The sequence below is a fragment of the Capra hircus genome, chromosome 7, assembly GCF_001704415.2.
Source record: "Capra hircus breed San Clemente chromosome 7, ASM170441v1, whole genome shotgun sequence".
Lineage (NCBI taxonomy): Eukaryota > Metazoa > Chordata > Mammalia > Artiodactyla > Bovidae > Capra > Capra hircus.
Genome location: NC_030814.1, coordinates 14,181,040 through 14,195,555, shown reverse-complemented (window position 1 = coordinate 14,195,555; position 14,516 = coordinate 14,181,040). Strand labels below are relative to the sequence as shown.

Below are 14,516 nucleotides of genomic sequence, written 5' to 3'. Positions count from 1 at the left end.
CACACATGTGTGCTCAATTGTGTGTGACTCTGCGACCCTATGGACTGCAGGCCACCAGGTTCCTCTGTCCTTGAGATTCTCCAGGCAAGAATACTGGAGTGAGTTGCCATTTCCTCCTCCAGGGGATCTTCCCGGACCAGGGATCAAACCCCCTGCATTGGCAGGTGGATGCTTTACCACTGAGCCACCTGGGAAGCCCCTTTACTGCTATAATATGCTATTACTCAGTCGTCTCCACCTGGCTCTCTGTCAGATAAGTATGTCATGTCCCATACCAGATGCCATCTCGTAACTCTATTCTCTTTGCTCCTCCTCCCCCTCCCCCCCACCCTGCCGAAAACCAACAGGGGGAATATGAAGCCCGTGTTCTCATCTCAGTGACTGGCATTCCCTCTTCATTATCCAAGCCAGAAAGTGCATAGGCGGTCGACATAAACTTCCTTCTGCCTCCATCCTACAGGCCTGTCTCCATCATCCTTCTATCTCCATCGCCCAGCCCAGCAGAGCATCAGTTCCTGTGTATTCTCACTCTTTCACATGACTTGTCATCCATTGTTCCCTCTTTTTCACTTCCGCTGCTCCTGTCATTGGAGAAGGCAGTGGCACCCCACTCCAGTGCTCTTGCCTGGAAAATCCCATGGATGGAGGAGCCTGGTGGGCTACAGTCCATGGAGTCGCTACGAGTCGGACATGACTGAGAGACTTCACTTTCCCTTTTCATTTTCATGCATTGGAGAAGGAAATGGCAACCCACTCCAGTGCTCTTGCCTGGAGAATCCCATGGATGGAGGAGCCTGGTGGGCTGCAGTCCATGGAGTCGCTAAGAGTCGGACACGACTAAGTGACTTCACTTTCACTTTTTACTTTCATGCATTGGAGAAGGCAGTGGCAACCCACTCCAGTGTTCTTGCCTGGAGAATCCCAGGGACAGAGGGGCCTGGTGGGAGGCCGTCAACGGGGTCGCACAGAGTCGGACACGACCGAAGCGACTCAGTAGCAGCAGCAGCTCCTGTCAGTTGTTAGCTTTGTATCCACCTGAGTTGCCAGTAATGCTGATACTCCAGCCCATTGCTTCCCGTAGTACCTGAGCTGGAGAATCAAGGTTCCTTGTTTTTTTGGTTTTTAATTTTATTAATTTGTTGTGGAAGTTTTATATCATATAAAAAATGAATCATTGGAAAATTGAAAAAATATAAGCTCCATTTTTAAATTACTGAATTTGTTAAATATAACATTACTGTAAATCTGCTAAAAAAGTTTTTAAATATCAGTATTCTTCACGTGGCCTATTGCAGATGGATAACAAACAGTTTGCAGATTGGTGCTGGTCCACAGACGACATCAAGGAGTACCAGTTCACAGTATCTGATGAAAAGAAATATCTTCCATTTTCCTAGATCATAACCACGTGGGCCTATGTTGTTTGAAATCAAAATAGTTCAACTAGGACCTTCTTTGCCTTGGGCTTATAGATAGCTCGTGTATGTGGATTTAAGAAGTTTTAGAAAATTTCCTGTTTCTTTAGGATCCCTTCTTTAAATACGAAAAAACTCCCTTTAGAGCAAGGAGTAGTCATATGTTACACTCAAATTTTAATGCTGAGATCAAAGTGTACTCACTTAAGAACCCAAAGCAAGATTTCTTAAATAGGCTTGGAAGTACAGTCTTCATGGGCTACCTGTAAGAAAAGTATTTTTCCTTGGTTTGATATATTTAACTTGATAATGATTGTGCATGCATACAAAAGTTTGTTTCTAATATGCAGTAAAAATATAGCAGATGAGGTGGTGTGCTCTATTTCTGAAAGTTTAAAATTCCACATAGGTAGTAATCTGATTGGGTGATAAATAATTAAATTAGGTTATCTGGATGTGGGCAGGCATCTGACTAAGCCCCAGTCAAAAGATTGGAAGTTAATGAAGTGCAGACAGGAGACGCTAAAATGGTCAGACTGCAGGACACCCCTTGGTTTTAAAGAGGGCATGGCTGAGGATTCAAAGACACAAAGTTCTCAGGGGATGGACTTCAGGCGTGGAGATGCTCTGAATTATTAAGCTGAGACTATACTCACAGTTAGTGTAGAAATTTATTAAATTAAACTGTACTGCTCCAGCGTTCTTGCCTGGAGAATCCCAGGGACGGGGGAGCCTGGTGGGCTGCCGTCTATGGGGTCACACAGAGTCGGACACGACTGAAGCGACTTAGCAGCAGCTCAGACCCCATGGGTGTCTGCATCAGGCCTGAGAGAACGCATGGGCAAATGCCTAAGAGAACATCATCGTCCCATCGGAGATAAAAAAAGTCAGAATGGCCTTTTAATGAAAAAGCAAATGAAGCAACTAGTCTGCACCACTGTACCAGGTACTTAAAACTACCGCAGGAGGTGGGAGGGGGGTTCAGGATAGGAGGACAAGTGTTTACCCGCGGCTGATTCATGTCAATGTATGGCAAAAACCACCACAATATTGTAACTATCCTCCAGTTAAAATAATTAATTTAAAAAAAATACCACAGAAAATTTCTAACCACTGAGATTTTATTAATAGTTTTACAAAAAAAAGTTTTTCAGTTCCATTATGGCAATATTTGCTCTTTTAATGAAGTCCGTGAGTCTCAAACACAATCAACTATCAAAACAAAACACAATTATGTCACAAGAAGTTGGAGTGCTGAAGGGTATTTAGGAGACTAAATTCCCAAAGCAGAATGTCATAACTGTCACCTCTTCCATTTCTAGATCATTCATATGAGATGGGTGGATGGCAGATTGCTGAACCCATACACCTAGAGAGTGATTAAAAGTTTTATTCAAAGAAAACTATAAAACTAGCATCAATCAGTCAGTTCAGTCACTCAGTCGTGTCTAACTCTTTGAGACCGCATTGACCGCAGCATGCCAGGCCTCCCTGTCCATCACCAACTCCTGGAGCTTACCCAAACTCATGTCCATTGAGTTGGTGATGCCATCCAGCCATCTCATCCTCTGTCGTCCCCTTCTCCTCCTGACCCCAGTCACTCCCAGCATCAGGGTCTTTTCCAATGAGTCAGTTCTTTGCATCAGGTGGCCCAAAGGGTTGGAGTTTCAGCTTCAACATCAGTCTATCCAATGAACATCAGGACTGATCTCCTTTAGGATGGACTAGTTGGATCTCCTTGCAGTCCAAGGGACTCTCAAGAGTCTTCTCCAATACCACAGTTCAAAAGCATCAATTCTTCTGTGCTCAGCTTTCTTTATAGTCCAACTCTCATATCCATACATGACTACTGGAAAAACCGTAGCCTTGACTAGATGGACCTTAGTCGGCAAAGTAATGTCTCTGCTTTTTAATATGCTGTCTAGGTTGGTCATAACTTTCCTTCCAAGGAGTAAGTGTCTTTTAATTTCATGACTGCAGTCACCATCTGCAGTGATTTTGGAGCCCCCAAAAATGAAGTCAGCCACTGTTTCCTCTGTTTTCCCATCTATTTGCCATGAAGTGATGGGACCAGATGCCATGATCTTCATTTTCTGAATGTTGAGCTTTAAGCCAACTTTTTCACTCTCCTCTTTCACTTTCATCAAGAGGCTTTTGAGTTCCTCTTCACTTTCTGCCATAAGGGTGGTGTCATCTGCATATCTGAGGTGATTGATATTTCTCCCAGCAATCTTGATTCCAGCTTGTGTTTCTTCCAGCCCAGCATCTCTCATGATGTACTCTGCATATAAGTTAAATAAGCAGGGTGACAATATACAGCCTTGACGTACTCCTTTTCCTATTTGGAACCAGTCTGTTGTTCTATGTCCAGTTCTAACTGCTGCTTCCTGACCTGCATACAGATTTCTGAAGAGGCAGGTCAGGTGGTCTGGTATTCCCATCTCTCTCAGAATTTTCCACAGTTTATTGTGATGCACACAGTCAAAGGCTTTGGTATAGTCAATAAAGCAGAAATAGATGTTTTTCTGGAACTCTCTTGCTTTTTCGATGATCCCGTGGATGTTGGCAATTTGATCTCTGGTTCTTCTGCCTTTCCTAAACCATCTTGAACATCTGGAAGTTCACGGTTCACATATTGCTGAAGCCTGGCTTGGAGAATTTTGAGCATTATTTTACTAGCATGTGAAATGAGTGCAATTGTGTGGTAGTTTGAGCATTCTTTGGTATTGCCTTTCTTTGGGATTGGAGTGTAAACTGACCTTTCCAGTCCTGTGGCCACTGCTGAGTTTTCCAAATTTGCTGGCATATTGAGTGCAGCACTTTCACTGCATCATCTTTCAGGATTTGAAACAGCTCAACTGGAATTCCATCACCTCCACTAGCTTTGTTCGTAGTGATGCTTTCTAAGGCCCACTTGACTTCACATTCCAGGATGTCTGGCTGTAGGTGAGTGATCACACCATCATGATTATCTGGGTCATGAAGATCTTTTTTGTACAGTTCTTCCGTGTATTCTTGCCACCTCTTCTTAATATCTTCTGCTTCTGTTAGGTCCATACCATTTCTGTCCTTTATTGAGCCCATCTTTGCATGAAATGTTCCCTTGGTGTCTAATTTTCTTGAAGAGATTTCTAGTCTTTCCCAATCTGTTGTTTTCCTCTATTTCTTTGCATTGATCGCTGAGGAAGCCTTTCTTGTCTCTTCTTGCTATTCTTTGGAACTCTGCATTCAGATGCTTATATCTTTTCTTTTCTCCTTTGCTTTTCACTTCTCTTCTTTTCACAGCTATTTGTAAGGCCTCCCCAGTCAGGCATTTTGCTTTTTTAGCATTTCTTTTCCATGGGGATGGTCTTGATCCCTGTCTCCTGTACAATGTCAGGAACCTCATTCCATAGTTCATCAGGCACTCTGTCTATCAGACCTAGTCCCTTAGATCTATTTCTCACTTCCACTGTATAATCATAAGGGATTTGATTGAGGTCATACCTGAATGGTCTAGTGGTTTTCCCTACGTTCTTCAATTTAAGTCTGAATTTGGCAATAAGGAGTTCATAATCTGAGCCACAGTCAGCTCCCGGTCTTGTTTTTGTTGACTGTATAGAGCTTTTCCATCTTTGGCTGCAAAGAATATAATCAGTCTGATTTTGGTGTTGACCATCTGGTGATGTCCATGTGTAGAGTCTTCCCCTGTGTTGTTGGAAGAGGGTGTTTGCTATGACCAGTGCATTTTCTTGGCAAAACTCTATTAGTCTTTGCCCTGCTTCATTCCGCATTCTGCCAAATTTGCCTGTTACTCCAGGTGTCTCTGACTTCCTACTTTGGCATTCCAGTCCCCTATAATGAAATGGACATCTTTTTTGGGTGTTAGTTCTAAAAGGTCTTGTGGGTCTTCATAGAACCGTTCAACTTCAGCTTCTTCAGCGTTACTGGTTGGGGCATAGACTTGGATTACTGTGATGTTGAATGATATGCCTTGGAAATGAACAGAGATCATTCTGTCATTTTTGAGATTGCATCCAAGGACTGCATTTCGGACTCTTTTGTTGACCATGATGGATACTCCATTTCTTCTGGGGGATTCCTGCCCGCGGTAGTAGATATAATGGTCATCTGAGTTAAATTCACCCATTCCAGTCCATTTTAGTTCGCTGATTCCTAGAATGTCGACATTCACCCTTGCCATCTCCTGTTTGACCACTTCCAATTTGTCTTGATTCATGGACCTGACATTCCAGGTTCATATGCAATATTGCTCTTTACAGCATCGGACCTTGCTTCTGTCATCAGTCACATCCACAACTGGGTATTGTTTTTGCTTTGTCTCCATCCCTTCATTCTTTGGAGTTATTTCTCCAGTGATCTCCAGTAGCATATTGGGCACCTACTGACCTGTGGAGTTCCTCTTTCAGTATCCTATCATTTTGCCTTTTCACACTGTTCATGGGGTTCTCAAGGCAAGAATACTGAAGTGGTTTGCCATTCCCTTCTCCAGTGGACCACATTCTGTCAGACCTCTCCACCATGACCCATCCGTCTTAGGTGGCCCCACACGGCATGGCTTAGTTTCATTGAGTTAGACAAGGCTGTTGTCGTCCATGTGATCAGATTGGCTTATTTTCTGTGAGTATGGTTTCAGTGTGTCTGCCCTCTGATGCCCTCTTGCAACACCTACCGTCCTACTTGGGTTTCTCTTACCTTGGACATGGGGCATCTCGTCATGGCTGCTCCAGCAAAGCGCAGCTGCTACTCCTTACCTTGGACGAGGGGTATCTCTTCACCACCATCCCTCCTGACCTTGAACGTGGGATAGCTCCTCTAGGCCCTCCTGCCCCTGCGCAGGCACTGCTCCTTGGACGTGGGGTAGCATAGGTTTTATAAATTTGGGAATGGAGAGGAGATAGGAAAAGGCAACCTCACGGGGGTCTCTATGCCCCTCCAGAAGTGAAAGGAGCAAGATGAAATGAAAAGAAAAATGTATTTTTGAAAGGTAATAAAGAAAAGGGAAAAACAAGAAAGTAACTTTTTCTTAATTTCCACTGTAGCAAGTTAAGATGGGTTGTGGAATAACAGGTGTTCATTCACTAGGTGGACTAGGGTGGGGGAAATGATGACATTGCAAGCAGAGGGACCAGAGAGGAAAACAGACATGGAGGGTGAGATCGAAGAGCCGCCTGGCTTATCTCAGATTAGTGAGCAGTCTGGGATGGCCAGCACATATGCCGGGATGCCGTGTCCAGTGCTGCCGGGATCTGACCATGAAGAAGGCTGGGACCAGGGCTGCTCAGACTTGTTGTCAATCAGTCGCTAACTCGTGTCTGACTCTTTGTAACCCCATGGACTGCAGCACACCAGGCTTCCCTGTTCCCTCAGGACAAGGGTCCAGGTTGTTGGATAGGAGTGTATTAAAGAAATCAGTATTTAATCTCAGCTGCCTTTTTTTTTTTTTTTTGATACTAGCCTGTGTATTTAGCTTTCTTGTTTCATTACTGTGATATGTTGTTACCTATAATTGAGTTTTTAATGAATAATACCAGAATATTACAAGCATCAACTAATTCAGTAGCTCTGAAATAGAAATAAGTCTCAGTGATTTACAAAAAAAATCCTTAGATTAAATGTGGTCTTGCTAGTAGACCTTTTATTATGCCCTATCTCCCCTAACTCTGTGCCTGGTCCTTATGTTTTGGTGTTTTGTTTTGTTTTTTTTAGATCGGCTTCAGCTCCCTAGGAATATGATTGAAAACAGCATGTTTGAGGAAGAACCAGATGTGGTGGATTTAGCCAAAGAGCCCTGTTTACATCCTCTGGAGCCTGATGAGGTGGAATACGAGCCCCGGGGTTCACGACTGCTGGTGCGGGGCCTTGGCGAGCATGAGCTGGATGAGGACGAAGAGGACTATGAGTCGTCTGCAAAGCTTCTGGGCATGTCCTTCATGAACAGGAGCTCGGGCCTCCGAAACAGCGCGGCCGGCTACCGGCCGAACTCGGATGGGACTTGCTCAGCGCACTCTGCCAGGACCGTAGGAGTCTGTATTTTCATCATCATAGTTGCTGTTGCTATAATCATGATGATTTACCTCCTGCCCAGGTGTACCTTTACCAAAGAAGGCTGCCATAAAAAAAACCAACCCATGGAACCGATTCAGCCGATCGCAACAAACGGAAAGTTGTTTCCGTGGGCCCAAATCAGGCTGCCCACTGCCGTTGCGCCAGTGCGCTATGACCTGACCCTCCACCCAAACCTCACTTCGATGACGTTCAGGGGTTCCGTGACGATTTCGCTTCAGGCCCTTCAGGCCACGTGGAACATCGTTCTTCACAGCACAGGCCACAACATTTCCAGAGTGACCTTTATGACCGCAGTTTCAAGCCAGGAAAAAGAAGTTGACGTCCTGGAGTACCCACTGCATGAACAAATCGCCATTGTTGCCCCCGAGACCCTGCTTGAAGGGCACAATTACACCTTGAAGATCGAGTATTCGGCAAACATATCTAGTTCTTCCTATGGGTTTTATGGCATCTCCTACAGAGACGAAAGTAACGAGAAAAAGTATGTAGCCCTCTTCAGTGATGCTGCTTCTTTGCTCTCTGATGACTTCTGCAATATGGATCTCTTTGCCCACATCGGCGACATTGACTGCAATTATTATTATTATTTTTTTAAAGAGATTAGGTGCAAAATAATAGAATGGGGATTTGAAAGAGTATAGTGTAGCTCAGATGGTAAAGAATCTGCCTGCAATGCAGGAGACCTGGGTTTGATCCCTGGGTCGGGAAGATCATCTGGAGAAGGGAATGGCAACCCACTCCAGTATTCTTGCCTGGAGAATCCCATGGACAGAGGAGCCTGGTGGGTTACAGTCCATGGGGTCACAAAGAGTCAGACACGACCGAGCAACTATCACTACTACTACTCTTTCTCTCAGTCAAAACCCTGAGCATATACCATGACGTTATGTCATGTGTCATGGTGGAGGCAGGGGCTTGCTGACGGAAGGGAATGGCTAAAGATTATATCAGTTACGTTCTCACTTACAAGAACTACGTTAGCTTGAGCTTTTCGTATCTTACGAATCTAGTTTCTGTCCCCTTACAAGGTCTCTATGTGAAGCAGAGTGGAAAATATTGATTATCCCTTAAGACTTATTTTGCTATTATGTGGAGCTTTTAGGAGGTGCTTACGGAGATAGAGAAAGGAAGCATGAAGAAGTGCTGTAAACTTACATATATTTATATATATATATATCTCACTTTTAGCATCTTTTATTTTTGCTGGTTTATTTATTTTTTTAGTGCCACTCTATTCTGGATTTCTGATGGAAATTTTAAGAAAGAAATTTTAGAGAGATTTTAATTTTAAAAAAGGGACTTAAAATTCCTAGACTCCCCATTTAGACCACATATTTTGTTCTTTGGCATGCTGTAGCCCATGGGGTCACAAAGAGTCAGACACGACTGGGAGACTGAACAACAACATTCTGTTTAACCTTAGTGTTCATAGATATAGCTTGAATTTCTGGAAGGACGCAGGGCACAGGTGCATACAGGTTATTCTTCAGTAGCAGTAATGTCAGTTGTCTTACATGTCCAAATTCCTTGTCAGATCTGTCTAATGCTTTGGAGCAATCTCTCATATTCCTTTGCAAACCAGTGAATTACTGATGCTGGCCATTTGGCTAACGTATGTTCATATGTTGAGAAGAATAGATGAATATTTTAAATCTAAAGTGTTATGATCCTTTTTAAATAGGGAAAGAGATAAGCAAAATCTGTACTCCTATTCAGATAAGTAATTTTTCTCTTTCCCCTTAATGTAATGTTTTAAAAATAAATGGCCTACTGGCTCTCACTGTGAGATCTGACATAAAAAGCAAATTTAAGTTGCAGTGGTAGCTTGGGGCTTCTTGGCTTTTCTTCTCCTTCTATAATCTCCATCATCCTTTAGGAATTTTATAGGATATATATAGAAACAGTGTTCTTAGTATGTGGCAAATCTTTGAATAAATACCCTAGTCATCTCTTCCTTTCAGATTATTGCCATTGGGTTCTCTTGGGCCTGCCTATATGTAATGGGAAGAGTGGTGGTTTTGGATATTGTCACTTGTTGACTCTTGCTATGGGCTGGATTGAGTGGTGAAAAATGCTAGAGAAATGGAAGACAGATTCTTGCAATTAAGAAATAGAGTATTTTCTCAAACTCTGCTGTTACAGAAAACATATATAAATTTATTTACTTACCTGGTTCAATAGAATGAATGCCCCACCTAATTGTATATATTGACACAAGATAAAAGTTTAAAAGATTATTTATACCTTTCAAGGGATCCGAAAACTGTAATTCAAAACAAAGTAACTAAGGAATATATCCCTTATTGATTGGAAAATCAAAGTGTGTGTAAATGTCAAATGTACTGACACTGCTTGTGGTAGAGGAACTTAACCTGTGTCATCTATGAGGTGGAGCTGGTCAGGAACCTCGCAGTTAAATCTAGAAGCTGTGAGGATGGACTTAAGGGTCTAGATAACAAACTGATACTAAACAAACTCGTAAAGAAATTTAGGGTGGGGATGTGTTTTATTTCTTTGTCCTTCCATCTCTCAGTGTCATTTTCTTGAACTCTTGAAGCGTCTTCTTAACTAGACCTCTGACCTCTGACCTCTAACCCAGCCGCGGCTCTCCCTTCTCTTTCCACCTTTCGCGTAGGCTGCCAGACTAGTTCTGGAAGCGCAGACCTGCCCGCGTTGGTCTTTGGTTTATGATCCTCCAGCAGTTCCTCATGTTCAAGGTGACTTAGTGCAATCTCTTCCTAGATCTGGGAGCTTTGGTGTTTTTTTCTTTTTCTCACAGCCCTCGCCTGGCTTCATGAACTTCATGTGCCCTTCCCTGGATTCCAATGGTAACAGCAGCCCGTATTTACTTGAGAACCGAAGTGCTAGAAGCTGGTGCAGGCATGCTGTGTGTTTAGTTTTTTATCCTGTCAAACTCACGAAGGGGTAGAAATGATATTTTATTCACTTTTCAGATGAGGAAGCAGAGGCACATGAAAGAACTCACTCAGCATCTTTGGACTGGCAAGTAGCAGAGGGGAATTCGAATGCAGTCATTTTAACTACAAAAGGCCACATTTTCTTAACCACTGTGGTACACCACCTCCTTCTTCACCCATTCACACCTCTTTACCCATTGTTATCACCAGTGCTTAGAATTCTTTTACCTGACCCTCAGCTAATTCATAACTATCTTCAGTGCTGCTGGAGGTGGTGCTCAAACTGCAGCTAGTATTTCTGAAAGCAAATGCAATCACTAATGAGAGAGTAAGCTTTGCAGTATTCAGCTTAGGTTGTAAGTATCATCAGTTAGCCTTCTCACAAGGACTTCGATGTAAGAGAGTTGTTATTGCATCTCTTTCAACCTCTCTTTTAAGATCTTTTTGGTCTCAGAACGTTATAATCCAGTTTTTATCCAAAATGATGGTCCAAGTAGACTCTCATATGAATAGTATGAATGTCATCAGACTTTATCCCCGCTCCCTCCACCCCCAGCCCCAGTCCTTTGCAGCCCTCTTCCAAAATCTTCTGTTAACTGGGTAAGAATTTGGGAGCTGAGTGAAGAGATAGAATGTCAGAAACATGTTTCCGTTGCTTCATGTGTGTTGATTGCTATCATTCTTGCAGTTTGCTCTAAGAAATAGTTATTTGGGCATGAAGGAAGAGTTATGACTGTCTAGTATTTATAATAGACGCCTGTGTAGGACTTTGTGGCATAAACGTGGTTGTCATTAAGTATCAAAATAGAACTTTGAAATAGAATCAACACCCCTAAATGTTTGGTAAGGGATCCTATGTCAATCCTAGTTTCACAAATAAGGATATGGGATGTAGGTCACGGATATGCTTAAGTCACATGGCTGGTAAATTGCAGAGTTTGGGTTTTCTGCCTTTAAATCTTACACTCTTGCCTTTTAAAAATTATCAGTAGAAACTAAGCCCTAAGGAAGCAGGCCATCATCTCTGAAGTGATGGTTGTCCAAGAACCATATTGACTATATTGATTATATTGATTTGTGCACACCTGCACCGCATTTGTGCCGATTGCTCGAGGGCCATGTTTGGATGATTTCCCAAATGCAGATCTACTTTATTCTGCTGCTGAATTAAAAATCTACATTTCTTGTCTATTTATGCTTTTCCACCAACCTTGAATTGAGGACTTACAGTTAAATGCTCAAGTGTTGTAGCTGTGTTGTAGGAGAGGGAGGAAAAATTTTGATTCCCTTCTGAAGAGAGTAAAGAACCCCAGCACACTGTCGGATGCCTGTTTTTTTTGCATTTTGTTCTAGTGCAGATTGTGAGTTTGAGGTTTAGTGATGGATGAACATCTTTCATGAACATCATTTTTGCTCAGAAACCTTTTTAGGACCTCAGTGGCCAGCTGTCACCTACCTCTGTGGTTTCATCTCCAGCCACTTTGGACATCCACCCCCAGCCCCTGAACACGCACTGCTCTGTCCTTGCTTGTGCTTTCTGCTCTTTCTAGACTATACCTTCCTCCCTCTCTCCCTTTGCAAATATTCCTCATTTTTAAAGGCCCTCTTCATATTTTGTCGACAGTTCTCTTACAGTGTCTCTACCACTGGGCAGAGTCCCTACGCTTTGTCCCCACTGCTTTGTTCTCACCATTAGGACATGATTTACAGCCTGAGAACTTTCTGTCTATTGTATAACCTCTGCCTCTCCCAGTTGATTGCAAATCCTTTAACGCCTGGACTTGTATGATATTTATCTTAGTATCCCTAGAACTTGGCAAGGTGCCTTGAATAGTAGGTGCTCAATAACTGTTGGATGGATTTGCATTCGTTTTAGGTACTTTGCAGCAACTCAGTTTGAACCCTTGGCAGCAAGATCTGCTTTTCCTTGTTTTGATGAACCAGCATTTAAAGCCACATTTGTCATCAGGATCAAAAGAGATGAGCAATACACTGCTTTATCAAATATGCCTAAGGTACTGTTCTGTTCCTTGAATGTAAAATTTTTTGAGTGGGTCTCTGTCTTTGTTATGAATACTTGGATTCTTCTTTGCCATACCACTGAGAATGATTAAAATCATATACTTTCTTATTCTTTCTTAAAATGCTTTAATAAAAGTAAAATATGTATTGGAATCAGTTGTGAAGTCAGCTTGAGAAGCACTTGAGGAAGGAGAAAGACTGGATGTGGAATGCATGGGCAGGAAATATGAAGTGTGTGCTATGTACTAAAGTTCTATAAATATTAATACTATGAACTACTACTAAAGAGACAATGATATTTTTGGAGACATGGTGAATTTGCTATTCTAAACTGTGATATTTGATAAGTGTTGAATCACAATTGACCTTGATGTTTTACTGGTTATTGAAAAAGTTGATATTGTGACATGGAGGTTTAACAGCAAGAACATGGATGTCTTTCTTGGCTGTGAGCTCCACATGAGAGGTAGTGGGAATGAAACCAGGCAGAATTGTTTTTACACTGAACAGAACTCAGAGGGTCCTTTTGTTACCTGGGGGCTCAGATGGTAAAGAATCTGCCTGCAGTGCTGGAGATCTGGGTTGGGAGGATCCCTGGAGAAGGGAATGGGAACCCACTGCAGTATTCTTGCCTGGAAAAATGCCATGGACAGAGAAGCCTGGTGGGCTACAGTCCATGAGGTCGCAAAGAGTCGGACTCGACTGAGCAGCTAACACTTGGTACACCTGAGAGCTGAATGCAGCTGGATAGAAGCTTCTCAGAACCCCTGTGGCTGGGGCTAGGGGGCGGGGAGGAGCAGCGACATCTAACTGATTGTAGAGTTACCCCTGGAGTCCAGAAGAGGACATGGTCTGTCCTTCAACAAGGACGTCACTTTAGCAGCTCTACTCCTCACCTTAACTCTTCACCTTAATCTTTCTTTGAGAGGGATGGTGTGCTTACTTGCCTAGGAACCTAAAACATTTTAAATTCATGGCTGGCAAATCCTGCAAGGTTGCACACATTCCCACACTCAGACTTCCGTCGTGACTTCTCACCTTTGATCCCGTAGCCTTCTTGCGGTCGTCAGCACAGTCCTTTATGAAGCCATTTCAGGTCATTTGGGGGGATTAACCAGCTGTAGCTCCTCCTTGTGTGAATGTATTATCTTGTAGCAGCAGAATGGAGCATTCTCAGATCATAAGGAAGGCTTTTTGTCTCCGGTGGTGTTTTAAAGGGGAGACACAGAGCCATTGCCACTGTCTCTAACTTCCATTTATTTAAAGCCACGGTTTGAAACCAAGAGCTTCTTAAGGATTTTACTGTACTCAGTGTGTCCTCAAGATGAAGGAAGGTAGAGCAGACTGAGGCTGAGATCCATACTGTTTAGAAACTTGTGCTGAGAAATTAAAATAGGCCAGCACCTTCACTACGTATTTGAACTTTCAGTTGCGCGGTTTATATGTCACCGTCACGTATTCCCATGGTTACAGAACTGTCATTTTCTGCTTTCCTTGTAGAAGTCATCAGTCGTGCTGGAAGACGGACTTGTTCAGGATGAGTTTTTTGAGAGTGTGAAGATGAGCACTTACCTGGTTGCTTTCATCGTGGGGGAGATGAAGAATCTGAGTCAGGACGTAAATGGAACCCTGGTATGTGTGTCGTCACGGTAGTTGTCTTAAAACCTGTTTATAAGAGGTTGAGAGGAATCCTTTCATGATATCTGGCAACTGCTTCATGAAGGAAAACAAGCTTTTGACTTACCACTCTGACATTTTATACCAGAACTGTCACTTTTACTTAGTGGTTATTTACTATTTGGATACCTAAAAAATCAGTGATTTTTAAGTTCCTTTGAATTTTACTTTGTTAAGACAATTTCAGTAAGGCAATATGTCAAAGCAATAAAGCCTCTAGAACGGTGCTGTACAGCATGGTGGTCACTAGTTTTATGTGACTGTTTAGATTTAAAACAAGTGACAGCATTGTGGCTGGATAGGGACTTTCCTGGTGGTTCAGATGGTAAAGAATTGCCTGCAGTGTGGAAGACCTGGGTTTGATCCCTGGGTCGGGAGGATCTCCTGGAGAAGGGAATGGCTACCCACTCCAGTA

At 42.8% G+C, this 14,516-nt stretch overlaps 1 protein-coding gene across 2 annotated transcripts in view; it reads left to right on the top strand.

The window, feature by feature from the left end:
• Nucleotides 1-14,516, top strand: part of LNPEP (leucyl and cystinyl aminopeptidase) — a 106,277-nt gene that overhangs the window by 37,526 nt on the left and 54,235 nt on the right. For both annotated transcript variants that reach the window (XM_018050013.1, XM_018050012.1), the window contains exons 2-4: nt 7,125-7,965; nt 12,279-12,417; nt 13,925-14,056. In XM_018050013.1, coding sequence (XP_017905502.1) covers nt 7,148-7,965; nt 12,279-12,417; nt 13,925-14,056 — 1,089 coding nt within the window. In that variant the 5' untranslated portion in view covers nt 7,125-7,147. The remainder of the gene's footprint in view (nt 1-7,124; nt 7,966-12,278; nt 12,418-13,924; nt 14,057-14,516) is intronic.